The 16483-nt window shown below is 56.5% G+C and overlaps 1 protein-coding gene across 1 annotated transcript in view; it reads left to right on the top strand.

Annotated features, from left to right (window-relative positions):
- Positions 1–16483, top strand: part of LOC148218014 (uncharacterized) — a 199749-nt gene that overhangs the window by 138292 nt on the left and 44974 nt on the right. Inside the window, 1 exon segment of the mRNA XM_088158029.1 lies at positions 5404–5847. Coding sequence (XP_088014155.1) covers positions 5404–5847 — 444 coding nt within the window.

Genomic DNA, 16483 nt, shown 5'->3' with positions numbered 1-16483 from the left:
GGAAAATTCCCGTGGCCAGAGGTTTGTGTGCCCAAAGGAGACAGAGGAGTCCTGTAAAAGTGACTTTATTGATGAACAAAGAGAGAGGCCATGCGGCATTTGCCATGCGGTCTCTAAAGCGCCGCCTCCTTTTTATCCTCATTTTCCCGGCTGCGTCTCCCTGTCCCTTTCCCCGCTGGCTGAGGTACTTGGAAGGTTCCCGATCCGCCTACTGCATGTCCTCGTTAATATGCACCCCCTACTACGATATTAATCTTACTGCTTTCAATCCCTCCTTTTCTTATTTTCTCAAGAATTGCCTTTTCAAACTTTTAATTTCCATTGACTCAGTCTCTTTTCCTGCATCCTCTTTGGCGCAAGGTGTCGTGCATGGTAAAAAGCTGAGAGTTGCTGCAGCACGTCAGAGGAGCAGCAGCATTCGTTTAAGCCATGGTCTGCCAGGGAACCACGGAAACGTGTCCCATTCCCTTCCTTTCCCTCTTTGGACTGGTACATGAGCTACTTTCTTATTTCCTTTGTTACCTGTTTAACCACTTTTCAGTTATCATACATTTGCAAAGAGAAGTTTGAGTCATTTAATTTTCCACAAACTCCTCCTCTTTCTGTTAATAGATAATCTGATCCAATCCCAAGGTGAAATCTCTCGTTCCTCATTTCAGTGGATTGCTTAGCAGGAAGGTCAGGAGCTGGAGCTGTCTGCTTTTTATTTCAAGGACAGTTTTTAAGCTAATTATGCCACTCAAATTATGGATGGATTTTCTGTCTCCTGATATAAATTCATTAGGGTTCCCAGGGGTTGGTCCATGGTGTTGTAGGATTTGTTCTGGTGGCCGTTCATCTTTTTCCCTTTTTTGGGTGCTCCCTCCATCCAGGGCTGCGTCAATTGACCACTTTTATCTTACGAAATCATCAGATACTTGGATCCCAAATGATTTCTCTGGATTAGCAAAAATAGCTCAGTGCTCTGTGGAGAGGGATGATTACCCCTCCCCCCTCCGCTTTTTTTCATAAAGTTTTCCCAACATTCTCCGTTTGCTGTTTTCCCTTTGCAGCTTAACCAATTTCTGTTGCAGTCAGATATCCTCACTATGGGCTCTGCCTTTAGTTGTGCAAATTCCATCTGTGCTAGCCGGCAGAGCTTGGGGTGAGGGGCAGAGGGAATCAGCCAAATTCCTCCCCCAGGCATGAAGAGTTTGGTAAATTGTCTGCGCTTTGTCTCAGCAGAGTTCGTTTGCATTTCTAAAGTTCCTCTCCTGGCTCTGCCTGGAATGAATCTTCTTTTCATCACAGCCCATCAGGTGACTCACATATTCTCTCCTTCCTCTCTCCCCTCCCCCCTCCCGCTGCTTTTCTTCTTTGGTCTCTTTTTAAAACAATATTCTATTAAATATTACAGGGCTTCTGGTTTTGCCAAATGCAGTCTAAATGTGAACAGTGAACATTACAAATTCCATACCAAAATTTTGCCATCACTAACAGCCACTCATAAACATACACAAAAAATCCCCAAAGGAATAAAGATTTTTTCTGCTTATTCCCCTAACACTAAAATGTGGTTCTCACACCCTTGGCCCAATCTTAACTGAAAATATAAAAGTAGGATTATTAAGAAAAAACATTCTAATGGTGTAATCTTGTCACCAAAACTGCGGGAGGACCCAAAACTCTTCAACACCATTTCTACTGTTAGAGAATCAAGGCATTACTTGATTCCGGCCAGGATGTGCAACAGAAATAATTTCAGCCATACATAGCCCGGGTGTGCAGAGAAAATCATTCCATGATATGTGAGTTTTACTCGATTTTCCCTTAACTTTTTACAGTCAAAAAACCTATAGAAATCCATTGGTTTTGTGTTCATTGCTTCCAAGTTGTACAATTTTAAGTATTCAATTTCCTATCGCCCCGGATTTCTTCCCCTCTATATTAATTAAGTCCGCACTCCTGGATTTCCTTCTCAGCCTTTTGCAGACCAGGCATCTCCAACTATGCCAGGGGCAGTGTCTGGGGTGGGTGTTCCTTTATGTTTGCTGATGGCCTTAATGGTCGTTATCTTTGTGAGTATCTTTTGGGCTATTCCCAGTCTATTGAGATGTTAAACTCATCTCTGTTGAGTGCAGGAATATTCCTTAGAAATCTCTTTAAAATTTGTTTCCCCAATGCAAAGGCACATGAAGCCTGAGTAGAGAAAAGAGATGTTTTAATAATTTTAACTTGCTATATTTTCCGACCATGGAATCCCCGGCAGCCCAGTGTGTGAGTGTAACTGAGGGGCAGAGTGGAATTGTGCCGTTGTCTTCCCCAGCAGCTGTGGCAGTGCAGGCACAGAAAGCAGCGAAGCTCCAGCAGTGGCAGCAAGGATTGGCCCCAGTGTGTGGAGATGCCAAAGGAGGGTGCCCAGGCAGAGGATTTCAGCAGAGGATCTGTGGGCAGGCCCAGGGGCTTGGCCCGATGTGGAGCCCTGGCTGCTGCTGCGTTGCCTTCAGTGCAGGGTCAGTGGTGCCCTCCCATGCTGCTCCTGCAGCCGGGAATTCCAAATTCCTTTGGCATGGCCCTGTTTAACATCCACATCACATTCCAATTTCTTTTCTGACTCTGGTAGAGCCATGGCAGGGGCGTCAATCACTTTGTTTTTTCATTTTCTCAAGTTTTGTTATTTTTCTTATGTCCATACCATAATACTAGGGCTGTCTGTGGTTAAAAAGTCGTACAATATTCGGGCTGGAACAGAGAATCCTCAGTGCAGGTTCTGCAAATCCCTGTTAATCCTCAGAATTGTCCCAGCTGCTTTTTAGTGCTGGGTAATATTGCTTCTGAGATTCCCTGGTCCCTCCCTGGGTCAATACACCACAAACCTTGAGTCAAAATATGTCCCAAATCTTTTACTTTTTTCTCCACCATTTGCGCTGTTTTTTCAAATACTCAAAGATGTTTTTTAGCCTGAGCATTCAGCCATTTCACAGAGGCTTCTTCTGCCACTTCTTGTCCTCCTGACTGGGGAAAGTCATCCACATTCTGCATTAATCCAATCCCTGGGGGTTGGGAAAAATCTTGTGATATTTTCTGCAAGGCTTGCCCCAATAAGGCTGGTGCTTCCGTGCATCCCTGCAGAAGGACCGTCCATGTCTTTTCCATTTTCCCTTCTACCTCTTGTTCCCAATCAAAGGCAAAATCCAGTTTACCACCCTGTGTAAGTGGGCATCCCCAGAAAGCATCTTTGCCATCAAGGACTGAATGGTGTCAGTGTGAGGAGGGCACCTGGTTGAAGATGGTGTAAGGATGTGAGAGCCCCTGGGTGCTGGGGCCCCCTTGGGCCCTGGGGTTCATCCCTCAGGGGCTGTAGAAACTCTGCCATGGCCTTTGCCTTCCCCTTGGCCTTTTCCTCCTCCCTTCTTGCATTCCCCTGCTGTGCCTTTGTGACCAAGTGCTCCAGGGGCTTCTTCTGCCCCTCCTGCAGCCCCCTCAGTGCCTGGGGGTGCTCATCCTCTGACAGCTGCTGAGCTTTCTGCTAAATCATTCCTTTCTGCAGTGACCCAAGGAAAATGCTTAAAAGCGAATCTGGATGCTTGCACGTCCAATCCCCATTTCCCAGCTGTTCCTTTGTCCTGCTGCTCCTTGTGCTGTGGCTGCCGTGGCCAGCCCGTATCCCAGAGCCGGTGCCTGTCCTGCCGCAGTGTCCAAACGCGGCCCCCCCGGCGGGCAGGGCCGGCAGCTCCACGGGGCCGGGCAGCGGCCGGGGCGTCCCGCAGCCTCCTGGGGGCCGGGGGCCACTGCCGGGCCTGCAATTGCCGGGGGGTGCTGGGCTCAGGCAGCGCCCGGCGCTGAGCCCCGGCTGCCCCACAGCCCCGGCCCGGCCCCGCAGCTCCCCACAGGCCCCCAGCCCGTGCTCCCGGTGCCGCCCCTCTGCGCCCGCTCCTGCCGCTGCCCAGCACAGAGAAACCCCCTGCAATCCTGACCTCCTTGTGTGCCTGTCCTGGCAACCGGGGATAGAAAAGATGTGAGTCAGCTGGCAACTTTCCTTCTTCTTGCCGGAACCATATTCCTGCACACTGCCCTTCACCCAGTCCCTTTCTAGCACACCAATAGCATTCATCCCCTGTTGTCTAAATCCCTTCTGGACTTCTCTTAATGCCTCCCTGGGTGTCCCTGACCTTGATGACCTCTGGGAGAATGTGCAAACTCTCTCAACATGCTCCCAAGGGCCCCTTGAGAGATATTTTGGGATCATCAAACCTTTGGTCAGGAGCCCTTCCTGGCTTTCACTTTCTACCCTCCATGGGTGCCCTGCCATGTTTAGTCCCCGAAGATCCCACTGTAGTCACTGCTGAGATTTTCAGTGCTCTCTGGCTGCCGACTGTTCCCAGCCCCCCTGATCTGTCACTCGTCTGTCTCCTGGCCCCAGCGCCCCCCTGGAGGGGAATTTGGGGAGGTGGGAGGGGGGGAGCGCCAAGGCCGGGCCCCCCCGCGCTGTGGTGGCGGCAGCGGCTGCAGTGGGGAGCGAGTGCGGGCGGGAGCGGCCGAGAGCCCAGCGCTGCCCCAGCCCGAGCTGCCCCAGCTCCATCGCTGCCCCTGCGCTGGGATGCTGTGGGTTTGGGGGGAAGAGGGAGCCGGCAGTGGGTGCTGGGCCTGGGGGCAGCAGAAGAAGGGAAGGAGAAGCAGGGTTGAACAAATTGGTCAAATGCTGCACGTGGGAGGAGCAGGTGGGATTGTGCAGGAGAAAGAGGACTAATGGGAGGAAGAGGAGTGTGAGGAAGAGTAGGGACACCAGAGGAGGAGCAGAAATGGGAAGCGGCACAATGTTCCACTCCTCCCTGTATCTGCTGCCTCTGCCCCAGCCCCAGGAGCGTTGCTCCCCCCACCTGCAGCAAGTGACTGAAGATGATGATCCATGATTTTCACAGGGGTGAAACTTGGTGTTTGTGAGTTCTATAGGGCTAAATGTTGGTGCTTTTGTTTTTGCAGGGGCTGAATCTTTATATTTTAGAGGAGATTTGGGCTGAAACTTGCTTTTTGGGGAGGTTTTGATCTGTGTCTTGATGTTTGGATAGTTTTTTTGCTGAATCATTGTGTTTTGGAGGTTCTTATAGACACAAGATGACCAATGACTTCCTGAGATGAACTTTGGAAGGAGGAACCCCCACCCCAAGGTGCTCTCTTGTGTTTTCCCCCAAACCAGGATTTGTCATTCCAAAGGCGTGGGTGGATGGAGGAGGAAGAAAAGCCTCGGAGATCTCTCACAAGGAGGGGCTGCAAACCCAGCCCAGGGAGCTGCAAGGAGGAAAGACCCTCCCTGAGCCGGGAAGGCGGCCGGAGATCGAGGCAGAGCTCAGAGCTGGTGGAGAAGCCTCATGGAGGGGAGAAGCCCCAAAAGTGCTCAGAATGTGGGAAGGGTTTCAGCTGGAGGTCTGAGCTGATCCGGCACCAGAGGATCCACACTGGGGAAAAGCCCTACGAGTGTGGGAAATGCGGGAAGAGTTTCAGCACTATTTCTTATCTGATGAAGCACCAGGTGATCCACACAGAGGAACGGCCCTACACCTGCTTGGAATGTGGGAAGAGCTTTGGATGGAGCTCTGCCCTGAAATACCACCAGCGCATCCACACTGGGGAGAGGCCCTACGAGTGTCCCAAGTGTGGGAAGAGGTTTCACACCAGCTCCAATCGCCTCAAACATGAGCGGATTCACACAGAGGAGAGGCCCTTCCGCTGCCCCGACTGCGGGAAGGGATTCAATCTCAACTCCACCCTCATCAGGCACAGGCGCATCCACACTGGGGAGAGGCCCTACGAGTGTCCTGAGTGTGGGAAGAGCTTCTCACAGAGCTCTCACTTGACCCGACACCAACGGTGTCACCACTAAGGGAAGCCCTGTGAGTGCCCCGAGTGTGGGAAGAGCTTCGTGCTCTGTTCCAGCTCCATCCCCCATGGGAAGATTTGTGTTGGATGATCCCCAGTGACCCCCGTTGGGCAGAGCCCTGGTGAATCGTGGTCCTGGTTATCCCCGTTTGGTGGTGGAAGTGGCTGGAGAGATTTCTTTCCCTTCTCTTTGTGCTGCTGTGATTTGGTTGGTAATAAATTCCCTCGCTGTGCCCAGGCTGGCTCTGTTGTTCCCGTGCTGGTGCAGGAGGCCCCGGGGATGGGCACAAAAGGGCTGACGTGTCTCGGGTGATTCCCAGGCAGGTTTTGAGGGGCTCCAGGGTCATTCCCAGGGCAGGGCCCGAGGCGGGGACACGCTCTGCCCCACGCTCACCTCTGCGCTCCACGAGGAACGGGCTGGACAACTCGTAGTTGTGCCGGCAGTGCCTGTCCACCGCAGCCCGTCTGTACTCCATCCATTGCGGGTCGCTGTTCCAGTGCCTGGCAGCCTTGTCCCCAAAGGAGGTGTCCCCACGTGCAGCCCCACATCGCTGCCCAAGTGCAGGAACTGCTCCCGCTTGGAGATGTTCCTCTCCACGAACCTCAGCCGGTCGGTGCCGTGAATGAAGTGACACTCGGACTAAACCATCTCCTGGAACAGCGCTGTGTGTGCACGACACAGGTCCGGGGGTGTCCCCCCAGCAGCCCCCCAGCAGCCCACAGTCGTCAAGAGCTCCGGGGCAACCCCGACCTTGCACCCCCAGTGCCCCACAGCCGTCATGGGACCCTTCTTCCCGCAGTCCCAGTTCCTCTTTTCCACCCTTCTCTGTATTTTCCTCCCCATTTCCCAACATTCTCCAATCACCAGCCCTCCCCAACATCTGTTTGGGGGTCCCACCTCCCCATTTCCCTTTCTCTCCCCACCGTTCCCACCACTTCCCTTCCCGCCCCTCCCGCTCACCCGACAGCTCCGCGCCCCCAGCCCGGGGGGCTCCCAGTGGCACCAGTAGGGCCCCAGCTGCCCCACACGCCCCATGGCCAGCGCCTGGCAGGGTCTGACACCTCCCCCCTGTTGAAACCCTGGAAACTGAGGGGTTTGGGCTTTCTCTGCTGACAGGCACTGACTTCCAGGAAAACACTGCTTTTTACTAGAGGCCGTGAAGAAGCTTTCCAGAATTGTGTGATAGAACTGGGATCACTGGTGTGTAGTTTGAATAGAAGTGTGTAATGTCCCATGGTGGAAAATTTAATATTTGTGGTTTTAGAATATATCAATACATATAAAACAAGATGGATGATTTAGGGTGGAGTTTTCTTTCTTTTTCACCTTCTTCACGGGTCTAGGTGATAATTGTAATTGGATAAAAAATTCCACATTGCAGATCACAGGTGATTGGTTGGTGGGTTAAAAGTAAAAAGAATTTAGCTGTCTGTTCTTAATTGGAAAGATTGGCCCTTAAAAGGCCTTGTAGAGAGAGATACGTGTCCATTTTTAGCCTGTTAGCTAGAAGTGCTGCAGAACTCACTGTAATATAGATAAGAATTAATAAATATCTGAGTCCGAACACGAAATTCAGTCACTCGAGCATTTAATGCGGACTCTGGAAGAACAAAAAAGAAGATAAAACGCGATACCCCCCTCCCAAAATTCTCCTGGCGGGGGGCGCTGGGGGCGGGGCGCGGGTGGAGTCCAGGTGAGGAGCTCTGGGCGCTCTGGGACTGCCTGAGGAGTCATCAGCGCCGCGCGCTCTGATTGGCTCAATTATTTTGGTGCCTTCTCTCATTGGCTGAGGAGAGGCCCGGGAGTTGAGAGGAGGACCGGGAGAGATCCTGCCCCAGGCTAGCGGTGGAAGAACATCCAATTAACAAGGCATGCAGATCATTTCCCAGCGGTGCCCACACTCCTGTAGGAACTAAATGCACCGAGGATCTCACGAGGGTCACCAACTCTCTGGCGGCCAAATCCAGCCCTGCGCTCCCTGCGGGTGCGGGCACTCTGGGAAGGGCTCAGCTGCGGGTCAGATGGCCGGAGAGTGGCTTGGTGGTCACCTCGTGTGTGAGGCAGTGATGGGCTGGGGAGATGCGTGGACACTGCACATAATCACTTCCAAGCAAAAATCATTCCAGGAAGGAGTAACAGCTTCTGACAGAGACCAAGTGTTGCCACCAGGTGCTCCTGCCAACAGCCGCCTGCAGAAAGAGCACACACACCAATGCACGTGGGCTTTGGCTGTCCTCTGGCAGAGAAGTCCCCAGGGGACACAGGTCTCTGTGGCAGGAGCAGGCACCAGCATTGGCAGGCCTTGGGGGCGGCAGGTCTCCTTTGGCAGGGACTCTGCCACACCTGCTGATTTCACTGCTCCCAGGGCTCAGAGCAGCATTCGTGCCCTGGGCCATACGTCCCGTGTCTGTGTCACACTCCTGTGTGTGTGACGGCCACCCAGCACCGGGTCTTGTCCCAAAGAGTCCCTGGCAAGCTGCTGTGGAAGGCCCCGATGCCCTTCCTGCTGCAGCTGCATCGGCAACCGTGGGGGCTCCTTCTGCTGCCCTGAGCAGGCAGAGCAGAGGAGCATCTGCTTGTTGTTTGAGCCATTCCTAAAATTCCTGTTGGGCTGTCCTCGAACCTTGGGGGAACGTCTTCCTTGCAAGCTGGGCCACTTTGGTGGGGGGGGGGGGGGTGTCCCCAGGGCACGTGGAGGTGTGTCCTAGGGCTCTTTGTGACACAGTGCACCGTGGTCACCGTGCAATAGGAAAGGGACAGAGCGTACAAGGGTGACCCTTTGTGACACGTCGTGACATAGGTGCTGGTGGTGACACGGCCACACCACAGTGCTCGGTGCACTCGTCGGGACAGGACGGAGAGAGCGGTGCTGTGAGGAGCCCCCACACAGCCAGCTTGTTCCTTACTGACCCGGAGATTTTCCAAAGCGTTTCCTCTGCAGGTGGCCTCGAGGACAGACTGCAGGACACGGTGTCCTGTAGCCTTCCCAAGGCTTCTCTGTTACAGGTGCCTACAAGGCACAACTGCAGCACTTGCTCATCTGGAGCTTTTTCCGAGACATCTCTCCTGCAAGCAGTCCCAACTCCAAACAGTGACATGGAGCAGACACCACCCAGAGTGCCCAAGCTGGCCTGGGTGAAGGAGGAGGAGGAGGCTGCAGCTCCCTCAGCACAGCAGCCTGAAGAGGTGGAGCAGATCCAGCTGCTGCAGGAGGGTGAGTAGCAGAGCTGGGCCACAGGGCTGGTGCCTGCAGCCAGCTTAGCCCCATCCCATCCCATCCCATCCCATCCCATCCCATCCCATCCCATCCCATCCCATCCCATCCCATCCCATCCCATCCCAACATGCCCATGGATAGGACAGAAGAGGGGCTGGGGCTGAACCCCCTGGCAGCCACACCCCATCCCTGGAGCATCCCAGGGCTGTCCCTGCCTGGGAATGCAGGGCTGGCCTGTGTTCTCCGGTCTCTCCCACAGCCCCTCAGCCCTGGCTGCGCTCGCTCTTTGCCAGGTGCCGCCATGGACCCGACACAAGAGCAGGACCCTGCCCGTGGCCGCTTCCGCAGAACAGCGCAGGTACTGCAGCCATCCCCACCTGGGCTGGGCCTGCTGTCACTGCTCAGCCCAGCACCGTGCTTGGAACACTCCATGGATTCTCCCTTTCTTCCTGCCCTTCTCCTGCAGATGATCTATGAATTCATCATGTGCATTTGGTGGGAAGAGACCACCGGTGTGGGCACTGGGCTCTTGGCAAACTTTCACCTCTTCACTGCTGAGACCGGGGCTGCCATGCTGGATTTGCTTGTGGAGAAGGGTGTCTCCAATCCAAAGCAAGTAAGCAGCCTGTGGCCAGGGCTTGATCACCCCAGGAATTGTGTGGTGCCTCAAGCCAGCTCTGCTGGGTTCCTTCAGTCTTTGAGGCCCAGCCCAATAGGGTAGGAAGGGCAGCACTTCTCAGGGGAAGCTGGGGAACCTGCTGCTCGGGCAGGTGTCCAAGTCTCCCCGGGCCTTCTGCAGGTGCCAGCCATGGTGAGGTACATCCACAAGTGGCTCACGGCCAACGAGTCTGCTGGGCACAGGCTGGACAAGGCCCTTCTGGAGCTGACCAGGGAATACCCCTGCGATGTGCTGATGACTCTCTTGCGCTGGGCCCCATCGGGTGACAGGTACGGCAGCCCCACCTGCCTTGAGGGTTTAGGGTTTCCCGGCCCGTTACCCTGTAGAGCCTGTCCCTGGTGACTGCCAGACAGGGGGACAGTTCCAGGAGCCTCTGGCTCCTCCGTTTGCCAGTGCTGCCATGTCAGCCCCTGAGCGTGCTGCCACGCTCCCTCCCTGCCCCTCAAGATGCCTGCACCCCCGTGGGCTGGCTGGGTGCTGCCAGCGAGGGCCGGTGGGCAGAGGCAGGGCTGACGGCCAGCGCAGGCCCCTGCAGCAGCCCAGGCCACAGTGCTGTGGCCCAGACCCCCCTGACACAGAGCTCTGACCCCACAGAGCTGCTACGGCCATGTGGGGAGTGATCATGTCCTCCACTGGGACTGCGGAGCCGGCGCTGCAGATACTCCTCAATGTGCTGAACGCCTGGCCAGTGGACAGTGTGTACACCTCCGATGGGGACAGCACAGGAGTCTTTGCCCTGGCTGTGAGTTCCTGCAACTGACCTTGGCTTGCCCCTAGGCCACCTCTCCAGCAGCTAGCTCTCTGTCCTCCCCCCAGCTGCATCTCTCTGCCTCAGGCACTGGGGTGAAACCTGCCTTAGGGGCAAGGTTCAGGGGCACCAGGCTGGGTGACCCCGAGGTGTCTTCCCCGGCCTCTCCCTGGCATGCTCGGGCCCTGCCACACGGATGTCTTGGCACTGAGTGTTGTCTCTGGGTGGTTCATTTTTTGCAGGCAACCGTGACACTGTGGAGGGTCTTCAACCTGACCTGGTGCCCACCTATAGTGTTGGAGTATTTTCCCCGTCTCTTTCTGTGTCTGCTCTTCCAAGTTTACATCAGCGCACTGGATACACCAGAGGAGGTTGATACCTTCTGGAAGGGGTGCCAGGAGCAACTGGGCCTTGCCACCAACCCCCAAAGGTGCTCCATCCCAGTCCTCCCAGTCTCCCCATCCCTTCCAAGGCAGGAGCCAGGGCTGACAGCATGACCTGGGCTTTGCTCTGCACACAGGTTTGCGGTGCAGACCCTGAAGGTCCTGCTCTGCCGAGTGCAGTGTGAGCGTGTTGTGGTAGCCATGGAAGGCAAGGCTGGCTGGGACACGCTGCTCTGTACTGACACCCACCACTATGCAGTGGGACTCCTGGCCAGGTGAGACCCCCTTCTCCCTGCTGCCCCCGGCACTTGTGCCCAGGGTGCCCCACACAGTTCCCATGGGCATGGGTGAGAGGGCTTTGTCACAAAGAGACGGACGAGCAGACTGGAAAAGGCTGGCACAGGAGGGTGCCCGGGAACAGCCGCCTCCCAAAGCGCCCACGGGGTGCTTGGGAAAAGACCAGAGCTCCGTGGGTCACTCCTGGGAGAGCTTTGCCCTCTCGGCTCAGGGGCAATGATGCCTTTTCCCCCGACCAGGGAGATGCGCTGTGTCTCCATGATCTGGTGTTGTAGCTTCATCTCCTGCCTCTTGGAGCTCCTCAGCCAAGACATTTCAGACTGGCAGCTGCCCGCCATGGCGTTCCTTGTGGAGGTGAGCCCCATGGGCAGCACAGCTGAGCTGCCTCCCACCTCTCTGCCCTCTCACAGCTGCAGCTGCCTGGGACGGTGCCCGTGCCCTGTGCTGCTGCCTTGGCTCAGCCCTGTGCAGTTCTGAGCTCCTGCCAGCTGGGCACCACGGTCACTGCTTTGTGCCTTTCAGGTCCTGGACTTCCTGGACATCAAAGAATGGGGTGACAGCATCCTGGAGATCATGGCAAGGCGCCTGCAGAGCACGTCCAGGGAGATGCGTCGCCTGGTGCTCAGAGGCCTCGTGCAGCTCAGCAAGGACCCCTCGATGGTGAGAAGACAGCAGCAGCTGAAGCTGTGCTGGCAGCGTGGGGCTGGGGAAAGCAGTCCCTTGGGCTTGGCTGGGCTTTGGGAGCTGTGGCAGCTGCTCCCAGCTCTCCTGCGTTGCTGTTCAGCTGCCCGAGTGCTTCAGGACAGGCCTTCGGCCCCTGGGCTCCACGGCAGCAGCAGCAGCAGCGTGGGCTTGCCCTACCTTGTCTTCCATGCAGAACATTAGAATGTACAGCCTGACAGAAAGCCTTGCGGACCTGTTGTGGGATGCAGATGAAGACATCGTTGAGATGACCGTCGCGGTGCTCAGCTTTCTGCTCTCGCACAGACACCTCGCAATACCCAGCCCCATCGCCCTGCGGCTGGCTGGCGCGCTCTGGCCACTGCTGGACAACGTAAGGCTCTGTGCCCCCAGCCACGGCCACTGGGTGCTGTCCCCAAGTGTGGGGCCCCGTGGATTTTTGGGCCTGTGCACAGAGGGGCCTGGAGCAGCTGATGAGGAGGGCTTTTGCTTCCTTTCCAACAGGACAACCGCCATGTGCAGCTGCTCTCCATTCGCCTCTTCCAAGAGGTGATGAGGTTGGTAGCGGCCAAGGGTAAAAAGCCCCTCAAGATGCTTGTGAGCAAGAGCCTGCTGCCACTCTTCTTCAACTGCCACGATGAGAACATGCGCGTGGCAGAGGTGAGGACTCATGGGCGCTGCTGTCCTCCTGGCAGGGGGCTCAGCTGTCTCCCTGCACCCGGGCACCTCATGGGCTCCAGCCTCCTCCTGGCCTTGGCACAGGGAGCCAGGTCCTGTGCCCTGGGCTGCGGTGCCATCTCTGGGTCTCTGCTGCTCTGCAGGCCTCTTGTGAAACGCTGCTTTCTGCACTAAGCTTCCTGAAGAGGAGAGATCTTGAGCAGCTGCTGATGGCGGATCAGATGTGGAGGTTTGGCGAGTGCTTGGTAAGAACGCTGCTCCCTTCCCTGGGCTGCCCACGCGGGCTCTTCTCCAGGCTCCTCTGGCCCCAGGGCCGGAGCTGATGGAGCCCCGAGCTCCATCAAGCCCGCGCCTTGCCGGGCCCTCTGCCCCGCTCAGGGCTGTGCGGGCAGGGCAGGCCGGGGTCAAGGGACAGAGCCCGCGCCAACCCTTCCCTCCGTGCCCTGCCGCTCTCTCCAGCTGGCACAGGACAGGAGCCGAGCGGCCGAGCTGCTGCGCCAGGCGCTGCCGTACCTGCGGAGCCCACAGGAGCCCCTGCGAGAGGCGGCCGTCAGGTTTCTTGGTGAGCCACAAGCCCGGCTCCCTCCCCGCCCCGCCGCAGCTCGGCCCCAGCCCCGCCTGCTGCCCCGGCAGCGCCATCCGGGCCGGGGCTCTGGAGCCCCGCCTGCCCTCGGCGCCGCTGCCGCCCTCTCGCAGCCGTGTCCTTGGGCGTCAGGATGCGGCGAGGGCCGGGCCTGAGCCCTGCAGGGGAAGGCGCTGCTGTGGCCGCAGGGCTGGCAGCGCCGCTGCGGGGCAGCTGTGCGGCTGGGGCCGTGACAGGCTCTGTGTTGGCAGGGATGGCCGGGCGGTTCCTGAGAGAGCAGCAGCGAGAGTTGCAGCTCATGTGCAGGGGTGAGTGAGGCCAGCGGGCTGTCAGCGGGGGCTGGCGCTGGCAGCTGCGTTCCCTGCCCCGGCTGGGAGGGCTCTGCTCCCTGCGCGCACGAGGGGCGGCGTGGGCAGAGCACAGAGACCTTCCAGGGGCCTGCGGGAGGGACATTCGTGGCCAGCGCCTTCCAGCTGATACTTGCTGTCTCCTGCTTCCTCCAGGCCATGGCAAGAGCTGCCGTGTGGGAGGGATGGGGCAGGAGGGTCTCCCCAGGTCCCTGCAGATGCAGGCTCTGACTGTGGCTCTGTTCCTCTCTCTTCCAGCCCTTCAGGACATGACAGATGACACCAGCCCTGCCATCTCATGCCTGGCTCTTCAGACTCTGTACATCAACAGAGTTGTACAGAGCATTCCCTCCTCCCGACTCCAGCAGATGCGAGATGGATTCCGCCGGCTCTGGAAGTCACGGCCTTCCCTGTGTCGCAGGGGCTGGTTGTCCTGTGTGAGCACTGTGGAGAACTGATCTGGGAGGCTGCGTCTGCTGGGGCCACCTGAGCCTGCAGGGAACACCTCTGCATTTCAAGGACGTTCTTTCACCCCACCGTAGGATTAGTAAATTGCTGTTGTCATACACAGAGGTCCAGGAGCTTTCTTTTGGTGCCCAGAGTCTTCAGGCCAATGGGGAGGAGGGCAAAAAGGGTGCTTGTGCTCGGCAAGTGGGCCAAGCGTGCGGAGTGGAAGGGAAAGTGGCCAAAAGGCCCTTGGCCTTTGGTGGTTCTGTGGAAGCCTTAAGGCTTCTGACAGAGCAGGCGGGCAGAGGCCGGAGCTGCGGCGGGGATCCCTGAGAGACCGGTCCCTGGAGATGGCCAGCACCCCTCTGCCAGCCTGGAAGCGCCATCTGTGTCCTGCCCGTGTGTTGCTGGCTGGATTGCTGAGGGCTCTGAGGTGCCTCTTGATGCGGCTCCTCTGGAGCTCCTTCAGCAGCCAGGCAGGCCTGGGGGAGGCGTGGAGGGCACGGGACAGTGGGAGGCCATGAAGGGCTGCGGTGCTGCCAAGGCCTGCCCGGAGAAGGCAGTGGGAAGGCGTGAGGGGGATGCGTGTGGCGCTGGGTGGCGGGAGGCTGTGATGGGCCAGGAGGACTTGTGTGGATGGGTTGGTGGGAAGCCCTGAGGAACTGGGTGGCAGAGGCCATAAGCAGCCCCCAGACAGCCACCTTCTTCCTGCCAGCCGGCTGCTCTGGCGCTTCCCCGACGCGTCTCTGGTGCCCGTGGCAGAAGCCCTCGAGGCCTGGCCTCAGCAGGACGGTGGGGACAGCCCCAAGGTGCCCAGTCTGGTTTGGCTAGGGACAAGGAGGGACAGGGATTCCAACCATGCAGGACTTCTTCTTCTTCTTCTTCTTCTTCTTCTTCTTCTTCTTCTTCTTCTTCTTCTTCTTCTTCTTCTTCTTCTTCTTCTTCTTCTTCTGTCTATACTTATAATGATTATGGCATTTACTGCTACCACTATTTCTTCTTCAACTTAGTATTTTTATTATTCTTCTTCCCATTATTTTTCTCTACTACTATTATTCTTATTGGCTTCTTCAACCTGTTCTCTTCCTTCTACATCTTATTCTTATATTCTTTTATTCTTATAGTCTCATTCTTATTCTTACTGGGTTTTATTCCTTATTCTTAATTACTATTCTTTGTCCTAATCATTTTAAAATTATTCTTATTATTCTTATCCTTTCTGTCTCTTTTTTCTTATTTTTGCTCCTCTTCCAGCCCTCCTGCTGGGGCAGTGGAGCCAGGCAGGGGCAGCGGCAGAGGCGGCGCAGCGCCCGCAGTGCCCGCCGCAGCCGGGATCGATGGTTATTGATGGCTGCAGGCGCTTCCACACGGGCAGGGCAGGCACAGCACGGGCCTGGGGAGCTCGGCTCAGCTGGTCCCGGCTCAACCCAGGCCTGGCGAGGGGCAGCCCAGGGGAACACGCCTGCTGACAGACCTGCCCATCTGCGTTCTCTCTCTGCCTGGTCTTCCTACAGCTCCAGGAGGCTGACTCTATCTCCTTCATCCTCGTCTGCTGGTGAGAGGTCCTGCACAGAGCACGCTTCCTCATGGGGCTCTTCTTGGTACAGGCTGGTTTCAGTGGGGACAGCTCCTGCTCAATGCAGGCTTCCCCTTGGGATCCCTCACGGCAGCTGTTGCTGAGGTTGCTGCATGGTTGCAGGCCTGAGCTGTCGCCTGTCCCCAGCCACTGCCCGCTGAGGGCCTGCTCTTCCAACCTGCTGGGCATGGGGCTGGCTGCTTTGGAGTTGGGATTCACCTTTTCCTCCTCCATGTGCAACTGTCTGGAGCACAGAGATCCCGGGAGCTGCTTCCTCCTGAGCCAGTGGCACTCCTGGCACTGGGCAGCGCAGGGCCCTGTGCCCCGTATATACCCCTGCAGGGCGGGGCTGTGCCATGTCACCAGGACAACAGAATGGCCAACAGCACCCAGGAACCCGATAGAACGGCCCTGTGTCACAAAGGGCCCAGCCCAGCAGCCCTTCAGCAGCCCAAGCCCCTGGAAGTGGCATGGAGCAGCAGCCAGACTGGAGGGCTTGTAGCCCCTTGTTCTGATCCACTGATGAAAATGATCAGAAATGGCTCTGCCTCAATAAGGTTGCAAATGAGAGCATGTGGCAAAGTCAATAGTATGGATTTTATTGTAGAGTAAACAAGTGGCAGAGAGAATGAAAAAAAAAGAGAAAAGTAGAAATGGAATAGAGGTGGGGGAGAGTGAAAGAGACAGATTAAGTAGAAAACCTCACCACTCTGTGGATCCCAATGGAATTCTGCTCTCTGATGGAGAGCATCCATAGATCTCTTGGAGATGGATCCCAGTGGCATACTGTGGATGCTCTACATCTCCATTTTCTTGGTGCTGAAAGTCCCCCAAAAACTCGGAGTTTAGGGGGTCGATACACACTAATCCATGATAAATGTGAGAGGAATGTTGAATTTGTCTTTACAAATGAGTTGTGGATCAGCCTATAGATAAGGCTAGCACTGAGAGATAAAAGAAACAATGGGATGGATTCCACTGATTGATGAA

Source organism: Sturnus vulgaris, unplaced genomic scaffold, assembly GCF_052056855.1.
Source record: "Sturnus vulgaris isolate bStuVul1 unplaced genomic scaffold, bStuVul1.hap1 Scaffold_195, whole genome shotgun sequence".
NCBI classification, from domain to species: Eukaryota; Metazoa; Chordata; class Aves; order Passeriformes; family Sturnidae; genus Sturnus; species Sturnus vulgaris.
The sequence above is the reverse complement of the archived record's forward strand: the minus strand, read 5'-3'. Positions and strand labels throughout refer to the sequence as shown.